Raw genomic sequence first — 25,337 nt, forward strand, 5'->3', positions numbered from 1 at the left:
GTTCCTACTCTCTGCCTCCTCCTCATATAAGTACCAAGTCAACAACACAGTAATTATTTTAATGACCTAGGCTATAAACAAGTAAGAACCATTTATTTAAATGATGATAGAAATTTCCTAAGTAAACAGATAATTTTTTTTTAAAGGAAGATCTATGGGGATAGATATATTGTGTGCATTTATTATACACGCAGTAGTATTTGACCCAAATTTCAATATACAACTTAAAATTGTTTTATAGAATTACAATGTCAAACTCTCTGAATTTCATTTATCAGAAGGACACATTATTATATAATAATATTGTAAGCCAAGAATGCATTTCTTAGTAAAACAGATGATTAATTATGGATGTTAGTTTTCATTGAATAAACACACATGCACTAAACCAGACTGTGTTGATGAGAAGTTTCTTCACTTATGGAGAATTTTTTCATAAGCAAACTTTATTGCCTAGTCATGGCCTGGTTAAGAATGTTTGCATTTTCTAAGGCTATTTGACATTAAAATAATAAGTACCTTTACAAGGATGAGCCAGTGAGAACTGAAGTGTTCTGTGGGCTAAATGAGAGGAGTATTACAAAGCTGGCATGTGTAAGTTAAAGTCACTAAATCTGGACAGGAGGCATTAGTCCCACACCTTTATGAAATGCATCCTTCAGCCTATCACAGAAAAAAACTTGTGTGTCTGATAAAATCTTTGAGTAACAGTCATATCTTTTGTTTTTCTTCAAATTCATACTTAGGCCAGTAATCTTTGGCCAGATAGGAAACTTCAGCAGCTCAGTTTCAGGAATGAGTTCTACTACTCATAGCTGCAACATTAACATCCCCATGCAAGAATTTATAAAAAATGAAGATGTTTTAAAATAAAAATGAGAAAAAAGGAAAACTATATTAATTTCATGTATTATATCTACATTTGTATAGTGTATAACCAAGGAATGCAAAATGTGGAGATAAGGTAATATATATAAATTTTTTTTTTGGTTTTTAGAACAAGGAGTTTAGTCTCAGACTTACCCTTCTTTTCTGACTTCTGTTGAAGTCTTCTTTAATATCTTGTGATTTAGGATTCAAGTTGTATATGAGGTGTTGCAGCTTAATGAGTTACTGTGTGAGCTGTAAAGACATTAGCTTAAATGTCAAAACCATTTTTGTTACATTTGCTGTGAACTAAAAGCTTTCATGAAATAGGTTACCATGGATGAGCTGATATTAATAAATGTAATTTGGGACATAAATTATGCTAGATAAGCCCTCTGTGACTTGGACTGATTGCACCACTCACATGTAGTGTTAATATCTGTGAGTGAGTCTTCACTCTGTTGTCTTTTTTTCATGCAGAGCAGGAGCAGTGTATGGCTAGAACATTTCTGAAGAGAATCCTATAGTGTCTGCTCCAAAACCCTTGCATGCCAAAACAAACTCTTTTGGCTCATCTGCTTATGGAAAGCAAATGGAAGTAAAAGATCTGGGGTTTTAATATTAAAATTATGTAACTTTTGGTAATATGAATGGTAATAAACTTCTAAAGACATAAGGTGGTGGTATGGATTAATAAAAATTAGAGAGCTAAGGAGTTGCAAAGAAGTTGAATATTTTAATGGAAGTGAGAGTTAGAGTTGATCCAGATAGATTTTTGTATAATAGAATGGGGGGGGGGGGTTTGTTAAATAATTCATTTTCATCTACATTAAGTTCTTTTCTAGAAAATAGTCCCCATATAGAGAAACTGACTTCTTAATTTAACTTTCTTTATTGTCATGTAAAAATGTCATCACTCTTACTTGACTAGAGACTTGCTCAAGAAACATTCCTCTCTGTAAGGAAGTGCAATCCCATCCTTGTCCATCTGCATGTGAGGCTGCTGGGTTGTGACCACTATTCCTACTTCGAGAAATACAGCTTGGCTCCAGGGAGGCTGTGTGTGGCTCCTTGTAAATGTGCAGAAAATACAACACAAGCACCACATTTTAGAACATGATAGGCAGTGTGTGTGTGGTGAGGGGATCCTCTCATTTGTCAACCTTTCTGGTCTCCTCCTGCTGTCAGGCTGTAGGACAGAGCTGGGTTTGCATGTGACCCAGGCTGAGGTGATATTTTTGCCCAAATTATGTTATTCTCAGCATGGTAGCATATTTATCAAAACTTCTCTGGGAGAGACTTCTGCTGGTGGTGGTTGTAATTGCTTTAGTACTTCTGAAGGGGAATTTCAGGCATCCGAGTTGAAGTGCCCTTCTGTTACACTGGAAGATCTGACCTGACTGTAGAAAGCCTAAGAATGAAATTAGGAAGTGCTGCTTTTATACCAATAGTGGTTTTCCATACTTCTAGGTCAGGACAGATTGCCCAGTATACTCTGCAGGTAAGAGTGCTCCCTTTAAAGGCCCACTAAATAAAATAGAAAATCAACCATTATTTGGAGAAAACAGAACTGAGTTTAAAACTAGGTTTTGAAGATGCTAGTGTTAACAGGAAAGTTTCCTTACAGCTTCTTTCTGGTTTCAGCTTTTTTGCACAGACAGGTCATCCCATTTTCTGTTTATGTGTGACTATGGCAAGAATTTTTGTATACTAAGTTTAGTGTTTTGTTCTCATCCAGTGAGAAGCATCCCAAAAAACAAAGCCCAGAGGAATAGGGGAAGCTACAGTCTCTACAGTGGGCTGGCCCATACAGGAGCAAAGTCAGAATGCAGACAGACAAGCTCTTTGGAGTAATTGGGTTTGCGGGTGGAAGCAGAAATGCTGACAAACCTCTTGTCTCTCTTTGTGAGCAGTTGCCAGTTTCAAATCTGTATCTCTTTCTCCCTGAGCTTTCAGCTTCCAATGGCCAAGCCCTAGGCTGGAGACCGGTCCCTTTCATAACTCTGGGTAAAGTTTGCCTTGGAAGAGGGAGGCTCAAACCAGCCAGTGCTCCATGTGTGTGTCTGTCTGATATTGCACACAAGTTCTCTTTCACATTATTCCTTTCTTTCTGTCTGTCTGACTTGGAAAATGAGACTTCTGACCCCTGAAATGGTGAGAACCAGTGACCTTGGCTTTTTTGAAGGTCTTGTGCAGCTCATGGACCTTCCTGTAGGGTCTAGCTGCTCTAAAAGCTCGGCTGTGCCTGATGGGGACATGATTTGTGTTGTGGTGTGTAGTAGAATCCCACCTGAATTAGGAGCAGGGGTGTTGTTGTTGCCCTCAGGAAGTAAGGAGGTTTATGGGGGGTGTCAGTCTTTGATCCTTTGTGTAAGAGCTGGTGAAGAAGGCAGAAGTAGAGCTGTTTTCGGTCAGTAGTCCATCCAGAATTCCCCATTTATCGGAATATGGATGCTAATTTTCTCTCCAGCATTTTTTTTTTTTCATGCTGAGATGCGATACTTTCAGTAAATGAAATCAAATTTAAATATGTTCAGAAAAGGAATGCACAAACAGGATAGAAAATAATTAGGTTGAGTAAGGAACTGCTCCACTTGTTATGAAACTGTGTGAAAGTATTTGGCTTACCAGGGTACAAAATACTTGTAGAATTTGGGGCTGTGTTGGGAAAACACTGTTACATGTTCCTTCATGAGGAGGAAAAATCAACTATGCTCAATTAAGGTATCCTTTTAAAGTAAGGTCCTCTTCATCACGTGTTCCCTGAAGCAACTGATCTCAAGTAATGCATTTAAGTGTATTGCTTTAAGAGGGCTTTTAGAAAACATGTATTCCTAAATTTGTCCCTTAGCTTTGTGAAAGTTAAGAACATTAGGAGCAAGGAGAAACCACAGCCCATCATGTCAGGAGTGAGCTGCTGAGGTTTTTATCCGGCTTGGAGGCAGAAGGGAGTTGTTATTGCAGGGTTAGTGGTTGCAAGAGCGTAGGGCACAGGAGGGATGGACTGGAATGGTGCTCAGCAATCCATGTGGGCTCTCTCCTCTACAGTAAGACTTACCTTTCATTCTGTTTCACTTTTAATTTTGAGAAAGATAGTTTTGCTTTTCAGATGTGATTGATCTCACTGGAGATGATAAAGATGATCTTCAGAGGGCAATTGCCTTGAGTTTGGAGGAATCAAACAGGGCATTCAGGGAGACTGGAATAACAGATGAGGAACAAGCCATTAGCAGGTAAACAACCAACTTATATAAAGCAGAAATTAAATTAAAGAGTTGGAGATGGCCTGTATTGCTTTTTTAAACTTTTAACAAATAATAACTTGTTTACTTTTACTTGTGCTACTGATATGCCTGGCTTCAGGATGCTGCTTTAATGTATTGTATGTTCTAAACTGGAAAATAGTCTATTATGTGTGGACTAGGATTAAATAATATGTATCATATTTTTGTATTTCTTTAAATATGGAGGAAGTGGATGGAGATAGAGAATGTGTGGTCATATTTAAATAGGAACTAAACCCAGAAGTTTCTCTTGTGTAACAGGTAAAAAGCAACAAAACCAAAATATAAATTAAGAAGCTAATAAATACTTTGTCCTGTTTTTTGCAATTTTCATTTTGCAATAACATTTTCTTCCCTCTTTGCTAAGGATGAGATTGAGGGAGTGTGTATTAATATTGTGACTTGAGGACACTAAGAGCAGATGAAGAATGTTATTAACCTATTTAACAAGTAAAATTTATAGGCTTTGAGTGAAATTCTGGATTTCAAGTTTTATAAACATAACTCTCAGTTTGGGTGTGATAAGAGTCTTTCAGTTAACTTTTGGTCAGATTTTATGATAACTTTTTGTACAGTGTATGTTTTTTGGTAATGTTGATACAATTATGAAATATTTGGGACTTGAACTAAGCCTGGGTGTAGGGTTGTGTGGGAGGGTTTTTGTTTCTTTTTCTCTATCTGTCACTGGCCTTGGGAGGAATGTTGAGTTTTTCATTGGTGGCTGGCCTTGTTCTAAGAGAAACAGGCAATGATTTGATCCTTGATAGGAGGCAAAGTACTACCTCCTCATAAAAGACCAATTTTATAAAAAAATAATTTAAATGGGGGAGATTAACCATGATAATTTTTTTTCTCAGTTCACTGTGTTTGACAGGCTAAATGACTTATTAGAAAATTCCATCTCTGAGAATATGGATATTTTATTGCTTTATTTGTATTACTTTATCAATAGTAGTTTTCTTTTCCCTTTTGAAAAATAAATATGCTAATTGTGAGGATAAATGTATTCCTCTGCCTCTCCATTTGTGATAAAAGTCATCTTGTTATATGAATTTAAGATAGCATATTTTAGGAGGGAAGGGTGGGATGAAAGGGGTTTATATTCTCATTAACAACTGCAAGAAGGATTTAAGGGGTTGTTTTTTTCTAAAACCTCAGTATGTGCATGTATGCAAGAGGATGATGGAAGTTCTGTCCAGTTTTTTTTCAGAAGGTCAGCTCTTGCATGTTCCTTTTTGAAGGGCAGAATTGCTGTAATTACAGAGTTGTGATTTAAGCAGGCACTCAGAGAGATGGACCTATTTCTGGAGATGGAAAATTTTCTCCCTCTTTTTCTTTACCCAAGCCTTGACTGCTTCTGCTGTGCTCAATTCTTTGTAGCCTTGAAGATTTAGGATTTTTGCTGTAGACTTTGTTTTTTTACTTTTGAAACTAACCCCCCCCCCCCATTTGGTCCTACCTTAGCCCATACTATTATTAGTATTATAAATACTTAGTATTGAAGTATTGTAAATACTTTTTACTTAAGTAACAGTGTGTATCTTTCTGGCTGCAGAAAATAACAAAGGATGCCCTTTTTCTGTATGTACAAAGGCATCTAGACAATCTGGTTATTTGTTGAGAAAATGTTGGTCCTATGAAATAGAGACTTGCATCTAATGGCAAAATTGCACAGAGTAACATGTGCAATGTCAAATGAAGAGCTTGTTGCAGGTCATTTCCTCCTTGGTGCACTGCACCACATTTTCTGTGCTTGCTGGAGGGTTCTTTGGATCATTTATTGCACAAATTCATTTCACAAAGCCGTGCAAAAATATTCACTGGAGGATCCGTATTATTTCATGACACAAGGAAGGGAATTGGACTTTGCTTGTGAATGGAGGCAGAGAAGAATAAGGATCTTGAAGATTTTGGCAGCATTGAGACATTAGATCAACTCAGTAATTTAGCAAGAAGCACCCTAAGCTGATGACAGATTATGTCAGTGTTGAACAAATATAGGAAATTCAGAGTTCTTGAATTTTTATTCCAAACTGTTCAATCAGTTTCCTTAAGGACAGAATTTAGACTGGTTTTATTACAAAAAGACAAAAGGAAAAAACCACCCCACTTTGTAGTTAACACCCCACAGAAGAATGTTGGCATTCCAACAGAAAGTGCATGAGCTGTGCAGAGCTTCACAAAACAAAAAATAGAACACTGTGGTTGTAAACAAATCAAGCTACAGCCATTTACTTTTGATTTTCTAGATAAAGCAAGAAGGAAAAATCAAATAGGAGGTCAATAATAAGCAAATTTAAACAGTGAAAATGTTTCATTTAAAAAAATGTAGGCCATGTGCATATTTAAATAGTTTTTGCTATGGTGGATATTTTTTTCAGAGGTATTCGTAGTGGTTTGGAACCTAATTTGTGCAGGTTTTGTTAGGGTTTCCAAGGAAGAATTAATGGAATTTCTTGCCTTGTGTAATTAATGTTGTAATGCATGTAGAATTTGTCTTCCTGAATGTAATTGCTTTAAACCTAGTGAGGACAGATGCAATTACTGTGTAGGTGTTGAGAGAGTGCATCTGAAATGTCCGAGTGTCCGAGCTGAACATCTTGTACATGGCACGTTTCAAGTCTTTTCCTGTTTCCTCTTTAAATCTCCTAGAGAAATGTGCTTGATCAGTGTATTTTCTGTTGTGATGAAGTTTCTCCTCTTTATATTACTTTTTGTGGATTGAAATCTGAAGCTGGTGGAAGAGGGCTTCACTAGGGAAGCCAGTGAGATATTGCTGGAAGAGAAATCAGCTGTGCCTGTGGTACTGTCCTTATAAAAATGAGTCCATGCTGTCAGTCCATAAAGGATGTGCACAGCCCCTGGATTTTTTTTTAAAAATAGGGTCATTGAAACTGTTTGGGTCTCTGCACTGTGGTTAGGCATTGTGTGTGTAGATCCAAGGTGGGGTTGTGGAATGTTGTAGAGTCAGGGATATATTCCTGGATGTCCAGCTGTAAGACAGTCCCAGTACAAATATCTTCCTATGCTCTTTGAGCTGAGTAAGCTGACAGAATGGGATTTTCTGCAGCATGCTGAGTGAACTTGCTTAGAGTGTGGTTTGACAGAATCTTTGTGCCCTGGACTTGCCTTGCTGCAGGGTTTTTGCTTTGTCTGGTGAACCCCCTGCAGTTCTGCAAAGGTGCTTGGCTGTGCCCAGCTTGTTAGAGAGAAATAAAACATTTCTTTCAAGTGTCATGCCAAGCCTGGCAGTAATTAACCCTTGCTACAGCATTTCCCTCCAAACAGGATTGCAGCCCTTGGAGGTGTGGAAGCTGTAGGTCCTGTGAGTTTGGGGGATTGTCAAACTCTGCACACAGCTGGCTGATGGCTCTGTGCTGAGACTGTGCTGTTGTCCCAAAGGGTCACCAAGTGGGGCTTCAGCTCTGTCACCCAAATTGCTAAATCCTTGTAATAACTCTCTGGAAGGATGCTTGTTTTGTCAGGCAGTGTAAGATTCTTGATCTAGGTGATGTCCCAAATTTGTGACACTATGAATGTAAGACAGTGAGTATTTTATATGAGATGTCCTCACTGTGCTAGTAAATACATTTATTTATGTAGCATTCTAGCTGATCATTAGCTTCCTACTTGCTGTGCTTATTGCACTTTATTTTACTTTTCATTTTTGATTTAACTGAATCATGACTATCATTATGTCGGAAAATTAATTCAGCAGATAAAATGTGCAGTTATTGCATGTGCTCTCTGAGGAAAGATAATGGTATAGGTAGATTAAAGAATAATAGAAAAATACCATGATGCCTTCAGAAACAAAAACTTTATTAACACATAGAAACACATTTTAGGTCAAGCTAGAGGGGAGTAAATCCCTTACTTGCTAAAGAAACACAAATTCCAATACAAAGAAATTTTAGTAGGTAATTAAGCTGATAAATGGTAATGCTCATGGGATCAGGGAACTCTTTCAGTTTGAGAGTATTTATTTTTCTGAACTTGAATCTTGAAATACCTTGAAATATTCTTGAACTTCTGGGGAGAACAGAAAAAGAGAAGTTTGGTTTTTTTACCTGAAACACAAGTGGCGTGAAGTAGGTATTGTAATCCTGTTACAACATAATTTAAATTTATTCCAGTCTGTCAATCTTCCTGTCAGTTTTAAAGGTCCCTTCATTTTAGTTTAAACAAGATTTTAAGCAATTCTATTTGCATGACAAGTGATTTGAACTATGTGTGACTTTTTTTTAATGTCCCCGTTGACCAACTTTTGCTCTCAAACCAGAGATACGTAGGTGATCCAATAATTTTGAAGGACTGTATTAGTGAAAGGGGAAATGAAATTGACTGTTTCTTTATATTTTTGGGTTTTTTTAGTAGAAAAAACTATCAGAAAAGACACTTAGAACAATAAGGGGCAGGTTCCATCCCTATGCAGTGTTTGAAGAGATGTCAGAACAGAAACTCTTAGTGGATTATATGCCTGTCCTTTCAATGCTATTTACAGGGTGCTGTGAAAAATAAATTGATTAATCCTTAGGAAATGACCAGATTTAGGTTCTTTCTGAGACAGATACAAAAGTGGTATTTGTATCAAATGGTCTCTCAGATTTAGAATGCCTCTCCTTTACTGTATTTTTTCTGAAATAAGTATCAATGACAAATTAGTATGTTCCCTAGAACAGTTATGTTCAGTAAATTCATATGATATTTCATAGTTCTTGATAAGATAGCTTTTCTTTCATTGATAGGAACATAGCTTGAGATAAAGATGTAGGTAGGAAATTGAGAGATTATGAGGAGAGGGGTTGTCTGTTTCTGTGGTTTGTCTATGTTCAAATTTTATCCTTTAGGAGCTCCCTTTACAGGCCAACCTAAATCTGCCTTTTTTTGGTGCTTGGTGACTCTAGGACTGAGAGGGGGCAACTCTTCATGCTGCTCTGACTGCTTAATGCTTGTGATGCTGCCTGTGAAATCCTGTGCTTGGTGTTGGAGAGGAGCTCAGCCTTTTGTCTGAGGGTTGGACTGGATGGCTGCAAACAGTGACTGTTGTGTCAGTAGTGCCCAAGCCAGACTCTTGGCTTATGAGCTAGAGCCACTGTTACAGGACCTCAGTGTATCCATCTCCATCTTTCTATTTAGAATACACCTACCACAAATTACTTTTAAGGTGTATTTTGTCACCAGGCTAAGCCACCTGTTGATACAGAAATAATGTATTAGATGAGGCTTGAGTTGGAGATCTTCACAGCCATCAGATCCTATTGTCATGTGAAATATGGATAATCAGCATAAATCACACAGGAACAGTTTCCAGCAAAGAAAGTGGTCATTGAAGCATACAATTAAAATGTTGGGTGGCATTTGAAAAATTGCAGGGAGATGTCTTTCCATGGCTCATAAAGTAATTGCTTGCCATGTAAAGTGATTAACACAGTTGTATAAGCTGCAAAAAGGAAAAACTAAGAAAACTGCCTTCGTTTTTGAAAGCTACCTTGCTAGCTTTGACTTCCTGTCAGTAAACAAAAGATTGGTGACTTTGTGCTTCACATAGCAATAAAAGCATTTGAGGATGAAAGCACTATTAGTGCTGCCTAAAATTTGTCCATCCTGTTTGAATCTGGTTCTTAAATAATTGATAATTTGTAGACGTGGCTCTTGTATTTAGAGCTCTCACATGAGATTCATGCACTCACTGATAGCATTTTCCAAAAGGTAATATGGAATTGCTGCAGCATAGCTAAAAGTAAAATAGCTTTTTTGGAGACATGTTATTGCATATAATATAATATAATATAATATAATATAATATAATATAATATAATATATAATATATATTGCGCATAATATAATATATATATTGCATATAATATAATATATAATGCATATAATATATATAATTTTGCGTATATTGCTCAGCAACAATAAGTGAATGATGTAATTATGTTGTCTGTATTGCTACCTGCATATATTTTACTACTTGATGGGGTGGTGGGGTTTTTTGTTTGTTTTTCTGGGGTCTTTGCTTTTTTTCTCACATTTTTCCCTCCCTTCTGTTCTCAAAGAGTTCTAGAAGCCAGTATTGCAGAAAATAAAGCGAGTTTAAAGAGGACGCATCCAGAGGTATGGAGTGACTCTCCAAACCCTTATGATCGAAAGCGACAAGACAACTGCCCAGTAGGATTAAAGAATGTTGGCAACACGTGCTGGTTTAGTGCTGTCATTCAGGTAAGCACTCTTCAATCAGCTGTGGGCATTCTTCATTGTATCTGTTGAGAGGTGAGTCAGCTCATTTAAAGTGAATAATTTAAAATAATCTCTTTTCCTGGGAAGTTTGGGCCACTGCAAGAGATAAGTTTGTACATTATTTATTTATTGAATCTCTTAATGTGTCTATCTCTAAGTTAAGATTGAAGTGTAGAAAGTGCTGGTAGCATATATAAGTGAAGGTTCAAAATGTTACTTATTAAGAAGTTGTTGAAGACAAGGAGTTGACTCTCTGAAGATCCTGGGTGTGTGCAGCTTATGCTGACATCAGTGACAGTTGTGTCTGCTACAGACTACCCTCCTCAGGATGAGGATGTGCACACAGCCTTCCTGAAAGGCAAGGAAATCTCTGGATTGCAGTCTGTGGTTCCCATGGGAAACTTCAATAAACATCCTGACCCTTGCTGGGTTCAACACAGCAGGACACAAGCAAACTAGATTTCTGAAGAGCATGAGGAACAGCTTCTTGATATGAGCACTGATGGGCCAACTAGGGGTGATGCACAGCTGAATCTGCTGTTCCCCAAAAATGGAAGAACTGGAGGTTGAGTAATGTGGGTGCTCCTGACTGCAGCAACCATGAAATAGTAGAGTTCAAGATGCTGCTGGGAGTGAGAAAGGAATAACAGGACCCAGACCCAGTTCAGGAGCACAGACTTTGTCTTCTAGAAGTTGGTGTCTGGGGTTCCATAGGTGGAAGTGCAGAGATGCTTAGGAAAGTTAACAGCATTCCCTGATTGTCAGAAGAGTCTGTTCTGCTCTCAGGGAGCTCATGGCCAAGCTTCACTGCCAAGCAGGCAGTGTGCAGGGTCTGGAAGCAGAGATGGGCTGCTGAGCAGACTGGAGATGAAGGAATGGTATTAGTAAAGTGCAAGCTGATCTGAGTTGGTGCCTGAAAGGTTGTCTAGGGTAACAAGAAAAGGTTTTGATATTATACTGGGTGGAAAGGGCTGAGCGAGGAGAATGTGGCTGAATAGAGCAGGTGAGGTTCTCAGTGCTTTGCTTTGCCTCAGTCTTTACTAGTGAGATCTATCTCTAAGACCTCACACCTGTACATAGTCGAGGGAACTCTGAATAAGGATTTGTGTGCAAACTTGACCCATACAAGTCCACAGGACCCACTGAGCTGCATCCAGTGGTGATGAGAGACAGTGGGAAGAAGTCTTAGCAAGGCAGCTCTCTCTCATTTTTGCAAAGTCACGGAGAATAAAAGAAGTTTCTGATGTACTTGAGCCAGGCTTTTTAGAGCAGTGCATACTGGGAGGATGAGAGGCAATAGGAGTCATTGACATAAGGAAAATTAAGCCTGGATATAAAGAAGCATTTTCCCCATAAAGGCAGGCAGGCAGTGGAGGTTGCTCAGAGAGGCTGTGCAGGGTTTGTCAAATCTGGGAAAGTTTTAAGATGACTGAAAAAAAGCTCTGAGTAGCGTGGTCTGATCTCACAGGTCAATAATGTGAATAACGCTAGTTACTTTAATGACCATCATCTACAAATTCCAGAGTTGCTTTCCACCATGTACCTCACTACACAGCAGTTTTGAAAATAGCTTTTTTCTTACGTAGATACTCAATCTCATATGATGTTTCTGTCTGTTCATGCTTGCCACCTCTTGTTGCTACTACACTGCAGATCTCTTTACTGAGCAAACATGGTCAAAACTTGCTGTCCTTTTTCAATCACTTCTGAATTTTACTTACCAGTGCAGAGTTGGTGAATTTGCAGTAACCTACCTTCAGGCTAGAACAGATGGTTGGCTCTCTTTCCTTGCTTAATTTTTGATTGCCTCTTTGTTTGTACCTGGACTTTCCATCTCATCTCACTGGTGCTTAGTTAAAAGCTTTTTTTGAATGAATTCTTCCAAAGTTGCCCTGAAATCCCAGTAGACTGCATAAATTGAATTACTGTTATGCATGTTCTGCTTGACTTGGAGGTTTTTTGGTTTTGTTTGAAGTGGGTCATTTTGTGTGTTGGTTTGGTTTTGGTTTTTTTTTTATAATGGGAAGGATTTACTTACCTGCAGGCTCTGTTTAGGTTAATGCTGTAGATCATGAAATTGAAATATTTCTTTAATTGTTCTATGACCCCCCCACTTCCCACTGTAGTTTTTATGTTCTTTGGCATCTTTTGTTTCAGCATTTAGGAATCTAACAGGTATTTGAATTTTCTGTGTTCCTGGAGATCTTTTGATGTTTCCCTTGTTAATTTCTCCTCCTTTCCTTATTCCATTGCATGCATAGCTCTTTTTGCAGTAGCAGAAACATTGTCCTAACAGAAGCAAACATTTTATTTCCATTAAGATCTTTATGGGGCTAATGTAAAACTTGGTGTTTTACCTTCTCTGTTGTGTAATCAGATTTTATATTCCTAGCAGCCCAAAATCTAAAGGACTGATTTTATGTGCATGTGCATTTCTGTTAAAGATTTTTTTTATATAGGAAATTGAAAATCTTTAAATAAATGTTTTTATGGGAACTTAGATTTTTAATTTGTTAATCACAGAGATAAGAGCAGAGGGCAGAGAATGTAAAAACCTATGCTAGACCTATGATCTCATGTTATTTATACCCAGTGTGCAACTTTATACCTTGCAAACAGATTAGAAAGAGACCTAGCTGGTTCTTATGGTCACCAGCCATACCATGTGAAAATCTGTGGTGTCTAGAATTATAATGGCTTGATCCTAAAAGATAGTGAAACTTCTGGAGTTAGGTCTATGGAATGTAATTTAAGCAAACCATTGAAAGATTTATAACTTCAGTTGGTTGAAAATTTAGGGTATTAATATTATCTGTCAGCCAGGAAGATTTATGTTTCCAGCAACCATCCCAGGAAATTTAATGCATGTTAATTTAGAACATTAGCTAATAACATACTTATGTATCCACAGGGCAGATTGACTACTTGGGTTGCATTGACTATGTGGAATTATTTTTTTGCTTTCTTTGGGAGACTTTTGTAACCTGACACATCACATAGGTCAACAATATCTAAATGTTAACTACTGTCAGTCACAATGATATATTGTGTAATATAATCTAAAACTAAATTGCAAAGAAAGAAAAGTCATCCTTCTATTTAAGGCGTGCTTGTTAAGGAAAAAAGAGATTTTGACATTTTGATGCTTTCCTTTTGCAAGGTGTGTTTTTATAGGTGCCAATTAACTGACTTAGTGAAATGCAGTCATAAATGGTTTGTGTATTTGCATTAAGAATATGAAATTCCTGAAGAGATGTTCGTAGTGAATGACAGCAAGGTTTAACAAGATTCAAGCATCACTTGAAATGTTGCCTTTACCCTGTCTTTATTTCTGCTGTAGAGAAATAGGCACATGTGGAAGGCATCCTCTTCTGCAGAGGAAGAGGGGAGTCTCTCTTTAGAGAGCTCCAAAATAAAGTTTTGCTTTCAACCGGTACATTCAGCAGTGCTGGAATTAAAAGTAATATTTTTCCCACAGTGTAACTTCTAAAAATCTGGCTTGCTGTTGAGGACTTGATAATAACATGAATTTAAAACTGAGTCCCCAAGACAGTATTTCAAAACAAAACTGTATTAAATCGCGGTACCTGCCAAGAAATGAATCAAGTTCCTCAGCCTTTTTTCTACCTTTTCTTGAACTTTTAATAAACCTACATTTGGGACAGGCGTTCACCCATGCATGATTTTGCTACTGTTTAGTTAGATGAACATTTATAAAAGGACCCATAAATCTTGAGACTTTAGAATATTTGTGTTGGTTGTGCGTTGGTTTTTTATTTATTTATTTATTTTAAATTCTCATTATTGTAACTACATATGTCTGCTCTTGAAATAAAATTTAAGACATCAAGTTATTTCAAGAAATGAAACACAAATACACTACTGTTTTTACTTTTCTGCAGTGGATTTTAGTGGCCCCTTTGTGAAAAGGTAACATCATGGTTTTTCTTGGCTGTAAGAGTTTACAGCCTGAAAATGGCTTAGAAATAATAAATTTATGGAGCCTGTGGAGTGGCTCCTTCATCCCATGCTGAGCACAAGTTAAGAGTTTTCAGGACGTGGGATGTAGAACGCAAGTAAGGACAGGACATGGATATGTTGTTGGAATCATGTATGGTTTGCTGCCTGTGAAAGTTCTCCCCCAGATGTTTTGTTTTAAGACCCTGCACCAGACAAACTTTGTCTTTTGGAGTCCCAAGTGGAGTTCTGGTCATGTACAAGCAGTAATGTCCAGGCAGGACCTGCCCTGTGGAAAAGGTGCCATGAGAAATGCCCAGATGGTTCAGAGGATGCCACAGTGTGCCAAGGTAGATTTCTGTGTGGGGGGGAAATCAGTGAAGACTGTGGTGTGAATGCTGCTGTTTCCTTTTTGTCCAGTGCCATTCCTCATGTACCATGTGCACTCTCTCCCCGTCTCATGACTTCCAGAGGGCCAGGTTGCAGCTTCTCCCTTTACCAAATGAGGGATCCCAACAGGACAGCTGGGGCTTGGCATCCCCACATGCTTTTCCCTGTGAGTCTGTCAGAGTTGGATGAGATTTTTTTCCCCCCCAAAAGTGCATAGCTTGCTGAATTAAGTCAGCAAGCATTAATCTCTTAGGGTGCTCTTTAACTTTTCTTTTCAGGGTCCCTAACACCACTTCTGGCATTTTACTCTGTTGCATTGTGTTTAAGAGCAGGCTTCTTGTTTTCCTGATGTCAGTGTATTTGGGGGTTAGGATCTCCTTTGATCCTAGACTTCTAGTTCTGGGAAGAAATGAACCAACTTGATGGGTGAGAATCAAGCAAGTATTTTCTTCCCAGCTGGTAGCTCAGCTACTTACCAATATTGTTCTCCATTAAAGCAGCCTACCACAAGTATCCAACTTTTGCATTTTTTTTTATTTGTCATGATGGATGGAAAGGATTGTGATGGATGATGTGGTAGTGCATTCATACAAAAAGCCTAGCATTATATTATTAAATGTGCACATTTATACATTGCACATGAGTCCCTTGCTTTGCAGGGCATGCAGTGCCAGGTTGTAGGCTGAAGAACTTTCAGTGTTTAATCCCCATATGACTTAAAATGGTCATTGATGGAATATTTTCTTGCCACTGTTTTCACTGTGGAACAGCCTGAGGCAGAGGTTGGTGGGGGATATGATAGAAACTGCTCTGTAGAGTTTCATGGCAGAGCAATAATGATGTTGGGAATCCAGTTTCTTGTTTTCCATTCCTCTGTCACTCCCTCTGTTTCTCTGAGCAGTGAGCCTGTCCCTTCCAAATTCAGTCATCCTATGATTTTTGCTGACAGGGTATTCCTTTTCCTGCTTTTTGTGCTTCTGTAGTCCCTGTCTTCCTCAGGTTGCTTGCATAATATTTCAAACTCTTACCTTACATTTAGTGATTTGTAATATTGCAAAATTTGTTGCAAAGGTATGGAAAGCTTTAATGGATCATGATTTTCATTTCGACTCATAAATAGTTGCTTATTTAATTGCAGTAAAGGATACAGGATGCATTGCTTAGGTGTGTTATTTAAATTCACATCACTTAATTTGGTCAAGAAGCTGAAAACTTCTGTAACCATGTAAGGAAATGTTGGCTGTGATTTTTTTTGTCCTAACTTTTTTTTTTCCCCTTGCTTTGACCATGTAGTAGAGGAGTGGTTGGATGGCATTTCTTAGTATGTGCCAAGACACAAGCATAAAGTGAATTCTTCTGGACACATATCATACTTAGCTGTCTTCTGAATTGTAGTAATGTTCTGAGTTTGTTGCTATAAACAAGTAAATGTTCTCTAAATGCAGACTGGTAATTCCATGGTGAGCTGTTTGTTTAAAATGTTGACTTAACCCAAGCCTGCTGGAGGTCTTAGTTTGACTTTCTAGCTCTAACAGTATGCAAGCTGTTTTTCATCTTCTTCCTTGTTGTACCTCAGGATTCTCAAGATGTAAGACATGATAGCTTAAAACTGCAAATTGTACCTAGGTTTTCAGCAGTCTGGAATGCTAATTGGTTTTTGGTTTAGAGGTAAAAATGTCCTTTTAGAGGTACTTTCCAAAACTTTTGAGACTTGGGATTGAATCTGTGATTCTTAAGTCTGTGATTCTCACTACCACTGTACATGTTCAGCCATCAGGCAGTGTCATATCTGTCTGTAAGAGTTTTTATTTCAGAGGGGAAGAGCAAAAGAAAACTCCTCTTCCTATGCTTCCACAGTGAAGTTTGAACAGGAGCCTGCTGAAGTCCCAGCTTTGAAGCTGCTTTGCTCACTTCCTTTCTGTCTTCCTTAAATGAAATTTTCTAAAGAATGAGAAGCTTTGGACTGTGAGAGAAGCTTTGGACTGTGCCAAATCCTCAGTGTATATAAAGAAGTACAAAAGTATGTTTTGGGTGACTTCCTAATTTTCTTAATGCCTGTTATTAGTCTCTGTTCTGGAAACAGGATTTACCACTTAACAGGAATAAGGCACAAAGAGGTAGAGTAGGAGACAACCCCAGAGTAAGTTAGGAGGAGGAGCAGAGTAGAAGGGAGCATTGTGCACAGCAGCATAATTGGTGCAGTAGCAGCAAGCAGCCACTTTATGGACTTTGTTTGAGAAAGTACTTTGAAGAATATGAACCAAAAAAGGAAAAATAATCAATAAATAGGAAAAGTCTGGAAAGCTTTAAAGAGGAGAGAGAAGTGATTCTCCAAAATTAGAATCAAAGAATGGCCTGGGTTGGAGGGGATCTTAAAGGTTATTTATTATTTGTTTCCAACCCCCTGCCATGGGCAAGGACACCTTCCACTACACCAGGTTGCTCAGAGCTCCATCACACCAGGCCCTGAAAACTTCCAGGGATGGGACCTGTACCAGGGCATCATCATCTCCACCATAAAGAATGTCTTCCTAAAGATCTAAACCTGCTCTGTGAGTGTGAATCCATTCCCTCTTGTCCTATCACTCCAGGATAGTCTCTGTCCATCTTTCCTGTGGGCTCACTTCAGGTATTGGAAAGCCACAGTTTAGGTCACCCTGAAGCCTTCTCTCCTTCAGGGTGAACAATCCCAGTTCTCTCAAGATATAGGGATATAGAGTCCAAAAGGTTTGCAAGTTGGTGAGAAGTGGACTCAGCTGTCAGCTGCTCATATTTTTGCAATATGGAGCTTTGGATGCTAATATTTAATCAGAGAGTATTAAATCACTAATTTGTACCATATTTAGGAGTACTTTTACTTTGAACCTTAGCACTTCAAATCTTGATAACTAGTAAATTTCAAATTCTTGATTCTTTTGGAGGAAACATGGCAATGCATGCAGGCAGGACCATACATTCCATAGCTCTGTGTTTTTCTTTGATTTATTAACATGAATCAAATGTTAACCCTAATAATACTCAGTCTACCCCACTAAAACTGACTCTATATACCTTAAATCACCAAAATTGTTTATAAAGTGAAATAAGAACATAAATCTAATTTTTCCTGTTGGTAGAGGCAAACTATTCCAAATAATATACTTTATGACATAGGGCTATATTTTTGCTTTTTATTATTGGAGCAGTAATGGTGTATTCACTATTTAAAATTGCTCTCTGCTTGTTACACAGAATGAAGGTAGATATGATCTTGGCTTTGTGGCTTTAAAGAAAAAATGAAATAAATAAATAAATGTCAAACTGAAGTGCATAAAAGGCTGCAAATGACTAAATGAGGAAAATGGATATTGTGCTGTGCTAATACACATAAGTTTTCAACTCATAAAAGATCATGTTTTAGCTAAATGCCAGTACCTAAAGGAATTTGTTTAGGAGCTCTGTAGGAACGCATGCTTTTCTTTTCTCTTGCCAAGAGTTGCTGTTCAAGCTCTCCTAGTAGGATATATTTAGTTTTTGAGTTTCTTCCCTCTGTCTTGTCTTCCCTCTGTCTTTCCAAGCTTAACCTTTGCAAATTCAATGTGAAGCTGTCTGCCTGTTCATGGTCTTATGCAAACTTGTATAAAGGTGATACATATTAAAAATGCACAGTTCTTGTGGACTTTTGCCTTTTTCTTGTTTTTTTTTTGTTCTCAGTGCTGGAAACAAATACCAAATTGGAAGTCAAAGAGAACCAAATGTTTTCATTAATCTGTTAGTGAAACAGCTGGTTTTAGTTCCTGATGCTTACAAACTTGCAAGAATCCACCAAAGAGCCTGTCTGAAGCTCTCTGTAGCAGCTTCTTGGGTCATCTTGTACCTAGACTCAGAAGCAGTGTTTTCCTACTCTCTAACTGTTATTTGAGTCAGTGACTTTATTAATTTAGGACTCTGCTGGTGGCTTTTAATGACCTGTGTTGCATGCCTGACATTTATGGATTTAATATACTGATTAATTTATATTCTTGCAGCACTAATTCTGTTTATATTCTTCATCACTATTCTTGAATGTTCAGAATTAATTCTTTATTCAGTCAACCTAAATTTTGGCAAGGTCTTTATGTTTGATAATCCTAGACTTTAAGGGGGGGGAAAGGGATAAAGCAGAGTGTTTTAAGGGAAACCCAGGCAACTTAGATTCAGAAATTGTGTTTGAACTGAATGTAAGTAAACATTACTCATAAAAGTGAATGTTTTAGTATCTTCAGCATAGAAGCTACAGCTCTACCTAGTTCTCTCTAGTATGACTGAAAATACCTCATAACCACCTATAGCAGGGGAAAGCCACAATGTCTTGTATTCATTATTCAGTATAGTTAGTGTGAATGTCTTAAACTGAGACTGGATTTCTGGTCTTCTGTATTCTGTTCTGACAGAATACAAGGCAGTGTTCTAAAAATCTGTTTATGTTTGTGGCAATTTGAATTGCTATAACTTAGCTTGGCTCAGACAGTTTTGAGATGACCACTTTTAAATGGTTTAAATGCACTGGGGGGAAAAAAAGCCACAAACTCACCTTGTAGAGAGTTTTTATTTCATTCATAAGTTTTGCATACTTTAATCAATTGTAAAGGTATTTGATCAAGGACAGTAGATGTGAAGTGTCCACCTTTTAGATTCAGCCTGTTTTCTTGCCCTGGGACTCCTACACCTTCAGTGTAGCTGAAGCCAAGTGGGTAAGAGGTGAGGAGCTGCTCCATGCAGTTTGTTTGGAAAGCAAATCTGTTTGGAGCTTTAGGCTAGGGCCAGTGTGAGGCACTTGGGCCAGGGACAGTCTCTGCTTTGTCTCTTGGTGGCTGCAGAAGAGCAGCTGCTGCCTCGTGGGCCACTTACTCTAGGTGCAAGGGGCCTGGAAAAAGTTGTCGCAGCAAATTGAAAAGTGTTTTGCTTTGCCTCTTTTTGGGCTCTGGTGTGGTTGACCTTGGGGAGGTCTCTGCTGGGCTTGGGTGAGCTCCTTTTTATCTCCTTACCTCAGGAAGAGCTGCAGGTTCCTCACTGAGATAACATCAGGCGCTAAAACAGTTGGTTTCAGGCACTTGTTTGCACTTACACTGGGAAATGATCTTTTTTAAATGAAGGTAGAAGTTTCCTAAGTTGATTTAGCTCATTGGAGGAGAGCTACAGCATGACACTGTCCTGTGTGCATTAGTGGTGTTGGCAGCATATAAACTGTGAGGGTTCTGCTGAATCTCACAACAGCCATGCACAGAGTAAGCTTTTCTGGCAAAAAGTTTAACAACTAAACATCTTGCATAAGAAATTTTAAATAGTACAAGGTGGAAGAAGAAAAGAGCAAATTGGACAATCCTCCTAATTACTCTCAGGAGATTTCACAGATAGGTTTGTTCAGGTCAGTCAGAAAGCATGGAATTATGTTCAGTAGACTTCTGAATTAAAGAAACTGAATTTTAGTGAAAAACTTGTTGGATTGAATGCCTGGCAAAAATGCTAAACTTGAGTACAGTTTTCTGTACATAATTTGTGTGTTTGTATTATGAAATTGGCCTGCTCAGCTGCTTGGCATTTTGATGGCACTTGGATTAGTTATGGAGAGAATTCAGCCTTTGGACATTATATTTCAGCAGCTGGTTTCTTTTGTACATAAAACATTGCTATGTTTTGCTTGCTGAAGAGCCCACCAGTGGAATGCTGTTACATCATGAGACATAACTTCAATTAGTATCAGCTTCTAGACTGACACTTGAATTAAATATTAACATTTTCTATGCTTTGAGTAAGTAAACAAAGGACTCTGTTTTAACCTCCCTTCTCTGCAAGGATGGATAAAAGGGGAACGTGTATTTTGAACAGCAAAATAGGAAGAAAGTTTGCCTCAGTTGTCTGCCTTGATTCAGCAAAGTCAGAGAGATCTTTTTTTGGCTGATGTTTTGGATACTTTTTAAATCTAAACAGAAATGTGACAATGGAAGCCTCTTTGTTTTGTTGGGGATGCTGTATATTCTGGGATGTGGGAAAAGGTTAGACTCTGTATGGGCTCTTTCACAAGGAGAATCAGGAACATGGCAGTATTTTGCAACCAGTTTATTTTCCTACCAATATGTTCTAAATTACTGGAATAAGTGCAGAGCCTCTTCACAATTTGTGTTTCACTTATTTGGCACTGTGGTGTTGAAAACCTATTAAACTGATGTGATCTGTGACTTAAGTCTTTACATGGGTAGGATGAGTTCTGGGATCAAAGTCTATTGCTGGGGTAAGCAAACTCTGCCTTTCCAAAACAAATAGCTAAGATATGTGATGGAGTGGGAGGAGAGTTAATTATAGATTGTAAACCAAATAAAATACAAATAGGAAAGCAGATCTTTCCTGTGCTTCTCTGATGAGCATGTTTAAGGTACTTCAGACCTTTCCTCCTGCTCTGTCTTCATCAGAATGCTCTTCTGTAATCTAGTGATCTTTATTTAAGATGCTTTTTGTCTGTACAGAAAAGCAGTGCTGAAGTTCCACAAGTTCTGAGGCCTCCAGTTCAATGCATTGGACTTTTACTGTTTGCAGCCCAGAGTCATCTTGTTCTTGTACTCTCTTGGCTCCAGGCTCTGTTGAGTTCTTTGTGGATGTGCCTGCAGACACTTGTTTTCATGTCCTAGACACACTGACACCTGTCTATTCTTGTATCCATAAAATGGGAATGTGTTCAGTCCCATACCTGCAAAGCTGTATAACTCCATTTCCTTACTCTAATGTGCATCCTTCAGATCTTGTAGGAATGGGAAGAGAGGACAGAATGCCAAATGTTCAGCTAATGCAAGTGGAATTGGGTTGCACATGGAGAGATGTAGTCTCTGTGCACTGAGGAGTAGATGATGGAGGATGTACAAGATAAATTTTAGATGGCTAAACAGTGTTTCTTGTCATTTTGAAAACTGACAGTTACACAATTAATAAAATTCTTGTTGTAAAATGTAATTTGCCTATTATGTAAAATTATTGTTTCTTTTATGTGATTAAGTGCAGAGTTATTTTTTTATTACGCTGCTTTCTTGGCTAAAGTAATTGTCTTCTGGTGAAAATATGTTTAGCAATACTCTGCCTTCTGAAACAAAACTTAACACTGCATATGTTTGACACTTCATTTATTTTGCTAAGGCTTTTTTGGAAGAGCTTTGTATTGTTTGTAGAAGTGCTTAAAGATTTTCTTAATTTTTTTCTTTTCAGTCATTATTTAACCTACTGGAGTTTCGAAGACTAGTTTTGAATTTCAATCCTCCTGCAAATGCTCAAGATTTACCCCGAAACCAAAAGGTAAAACAAGAAGCTGATTTCCTCTCATGGCTGATGAGGACATTTCTGTCTTGTACTTGAATTTTGCACTGTTCTTTAGCTCATATTAGCGTGGGTTTTAGAGGTGCCAGTTAACAGCTCTCTAAGCTTCCTGTTGTGGATCTTACATAAATGGCATCAGCCTGGCAGCACAGTATGGGGCAGGGTGCAGAGCATTTCTCATGTGAGTGTAGCTTGCCTTAGCAAATGTACTTTATTCCAGTTCCCTCCCACTCATGATCTGACATTGAGCTTTCATTCATTAGCTTGTCTCTTCTGGCTTTTTCAGGAGGTGATTAGAAGTATAAATTTTCTCATGCTTATCCTGGTACTCATATGGGATTGAGGAAGGGAAGGTCTTGGCTCGGGTTTCTTGTGGCTTCAGACTGGCAAGGGGGAATGGTCATGGAATGGGAGACAAGACAGATCAGTTTTTCTTCCTTCATGGGCCTGCTTTGAGGACAGATGCAGTGGGGGCCCTGTGGTTTCTATGCTATGAAATGGGAAGGAAGAAATGGAAAAGGAAGTGGCTTCATAAAGATGCTTTTTCGCCTGATTTTTAGCAGGGACTTATAGAGCAATGAATTTTTGCATATTTGAAATTAGAATGATTTAGGTTGGAAAGATCCTTCAGGATTAACTACTTTCAGCCCCTGTGGCATGGACAGGTGCACCTTCCACTAGTTTAGGTTGCTCAGAACTCCATCTAAGCTGGCCTTGAACATTCCCAGGGATGGGGCATCCACAGCTCTTCTGGACTACCTGTGCCAGGACCTCACCACCCTCACAGTAAATTAGAGTACTGCCTGTTGCCCCTTTCTGTCAGATTTAAAGAAGCAAGTGTGTTGTCAGCCTGTTCTTAGTTGTTTGTCCCTTCAGGATTCTCTGGAATGTTCACTATCAAAAGTAAGAGCTGTAATTAGAGAAGCAAAAGAAAACAAAGCGAAGACAGTGTCCATTTTCTAAACCTCTGAGTACGTTCCATAAAAGGGAAGTTGAATGTACAGTCAGGCCTGGATAATTTCTCTCCTGCCCTACCCCCTTCTTTCCTCACCACATTCAAAGTGCAAGAGGTCACTTTTTTGGTTGGAAAGCATGTTTACATTAGGTCATGAGATGGTGTGAAAAGAAAACATGGGTAGTGTTCCCAATGTACAAGGTAGGGATGGGGCAGTGTATTTTAATAAGAAAGATAAATCATGCTTTACAAATAGTTCTACTAAATTTTTTTTCATTTTTATTTTTAGATTGACTTTCTGCTCAGTATTTAATTTTTCATCATGTAATTTGTTTTAGTAATATTCTTCAGTACTCAGAAATTCTATGTTGATTTTTCAACATGGAAAAAGCCATTGGCATCTACAAAGTGGTATGAAATAGCTGATAACAAGCTATTGGCTTCATAAACATCTTGCCCAAGCATTGACACTTGCAGCCAAATGCCTTTAGCTGTTCCAAAGTGCTTTTATTTTAGAAATTCTGACCATGACAGGCAATAAGTTGGTGAGAAATGGTGTGACACCAGACAAGTGCATGCATTTAGGCAGAAACCTTGCTAGAAAGAATCTCTAGCAGTAGTTTGTGTCCTTTCCTTTGTTAACTTACATTCCAGAAGGAAGTAACATTATTACTGTGTGTACTCATTTGTGTTATCTACAACTGAAAAAGGATTGAGGAGAATTTAAGATGAGGGATTACTGCACTAGTTGGAATTTAGATGGATAGAAGACATAAGCATGCATGCCCCCAAGTATGGTGCCTTTCTTTTTTTGTAAGTGAAGCAAATTAGGGGCAAATTGATTCAGAGTTGTAATAGAAGTTATCAGTTGACAGTAGAAAAAAAATTAAAGCCCTGGAATTTACTTCTGACTGCTTACTTGTTTTAAAACTCTTTTGCCTCAGTTTTGATTTTGTTTTTATTTTTATTTCAGTATTAACTGCCATATGTGACTGACATTCTCCAGGATCAAATTTCCTTGCTAATAAAGGATATGTTTTAAGAATCCCAAATTATGAATACTTGGGTTTACATCCTGTTGTTCTTCCAGTTGGTGGGAATTGCAGGTTAATGCTGGGGTCATGACAATCTCTTGATTTAGAATTAAACCATGTGGTTGTACTTCAGGGAGTGTTACAGAGCAGAATGTTTATTTTTTTCCCATCAATATATTGAGTCCTCATGCTATGAATAATTTGGCATGTAAGCTTTTTAATCCAGAAGTCATTGGTAGAAAATTTTACTTCAAAAAACCCCCAAACAAACAACAGCCCCACCCTGTTTGTCTCAGCTAACTGGGCTTTGATTATCTGGATGTGGGCATACACTTAAAATCTTGAATTTGATCTTGCTCTTTTAAATTTGAAAATAATTTGTCTTCCTTGGCTTCCTTCTATAGAATAAATGCAGTTCTCTGTATTTACTGCAGCTTCTTTGCTGTCTCAATTCTCTTGGCTTTTGCTGTCACATGAACAGATATTTTTCCTGTACACACTGAGACCAGCTAAATATTTGGCCTCAGTCATATCTTCAGGAAACATTTTATTATCAGAGGAAAGGGGTTACTGCACTCCAGGTCAGCACATCATTCCACCTGGTCTGATATTATTGTAATATTATCTTTATCTCACTCTCCTGGCAAACTGATTGGCCATAGTGGATGTTTGCTATGTATTAAATATGTAGACAACTTTAAAAGGCATTTATAATAATAAGTTATTCTAGGTGATAAAATCGAGAATGTTTTAGATTATGAAATTTTCATGCAGTGCTTAGTTAAAAACTTATTTTAATCTTTTTTTTGTGTTGGTGCATGTACAGGATGCTTTAGAGATGGGAGCTGTATGCTGTGCTGTGTTCACTTTATCAGTTCTTTGTTTTGATGTGCAAGTCCTTTTGTGGAACTCAGTACCTTATCTTAGGGATTGGCCCAACTTATTTTGAAGATTTTAGGGTTAGTTCTGGTCAAGGGTCATGTCTATTGCATTAAATTGAGCTTTTTCAAAAGCAGCAAGGACTTCCCTAGTTTTAGAGAACTTTAGTAGCCCTTGTAGATATTTGTCCTGAGTAATCTTACTTACATTGGTAGGCAGCTGTTCAAGCTAACTTTGGCTAAAACTCAGCCAAAGTTGTAGTGTAAATTTGGGTAATGCAGTAATGTACTATGTACTTTATAATAATGCCTATCTACTTCAGATTGAATAAAAATAGTATTCTGTGGTTAATAATTTATTTTATGCATATGAACTTTCACTGATATTGAATCATCTTTATAAAATGTA

The 25,337-nt window shown here is 38.0% G+C and overlaps 1 protein-coding gene across 3 annotated transcripts in view; it reads left to right on the forward strand.

Annotated features, from left to right (window-relative positions):
• USP25 (ubiquitin specific peptidase 25) overlaps positions 1-25,337 on the forward strand; it is an 88,135-nt gene that overhangs the window by 27,592 nt on the left and 35,206 nt on the right. For 2 of the 3 annotated variants that reach the window (XM_074532921.1, XM_074532930.1), the window contains exons 4-6: positions 3,977-4,100; positions 10,214-10,376; positions 21,954-22,040. In XM_074532921.1, the coding sequence (XP_074389022.1) occupies positions 3,977-4,100; positions 10,214-10,376; positions 21,954-22,040 (374 nt within the window). The remainder of the gene's footprint in view (positions 1-3,976; positions 4,101-10,213; positions 10,377-21,953; positions 22,041-25,337) is intronic. The other variant, XM_074532932.1, reaches the window with a different exon arrangement.

Source organism: Zonotrichia albicollis, chromosome 2 (assembly GCF_047830755.1).
Source record: "Zonotrichia albicollis isolate bZonAlb1 chromosome 2, bZonAlb1.hap1, whole genome shotgun sequence".
NCBI classification, from domain to species: domain Eukaryota; kingdom Metazoa; phylum Chordata; class Aves; order Passeriformes; family Passerellidae; genus Zonotrichia; species Zonotrichia albicollis.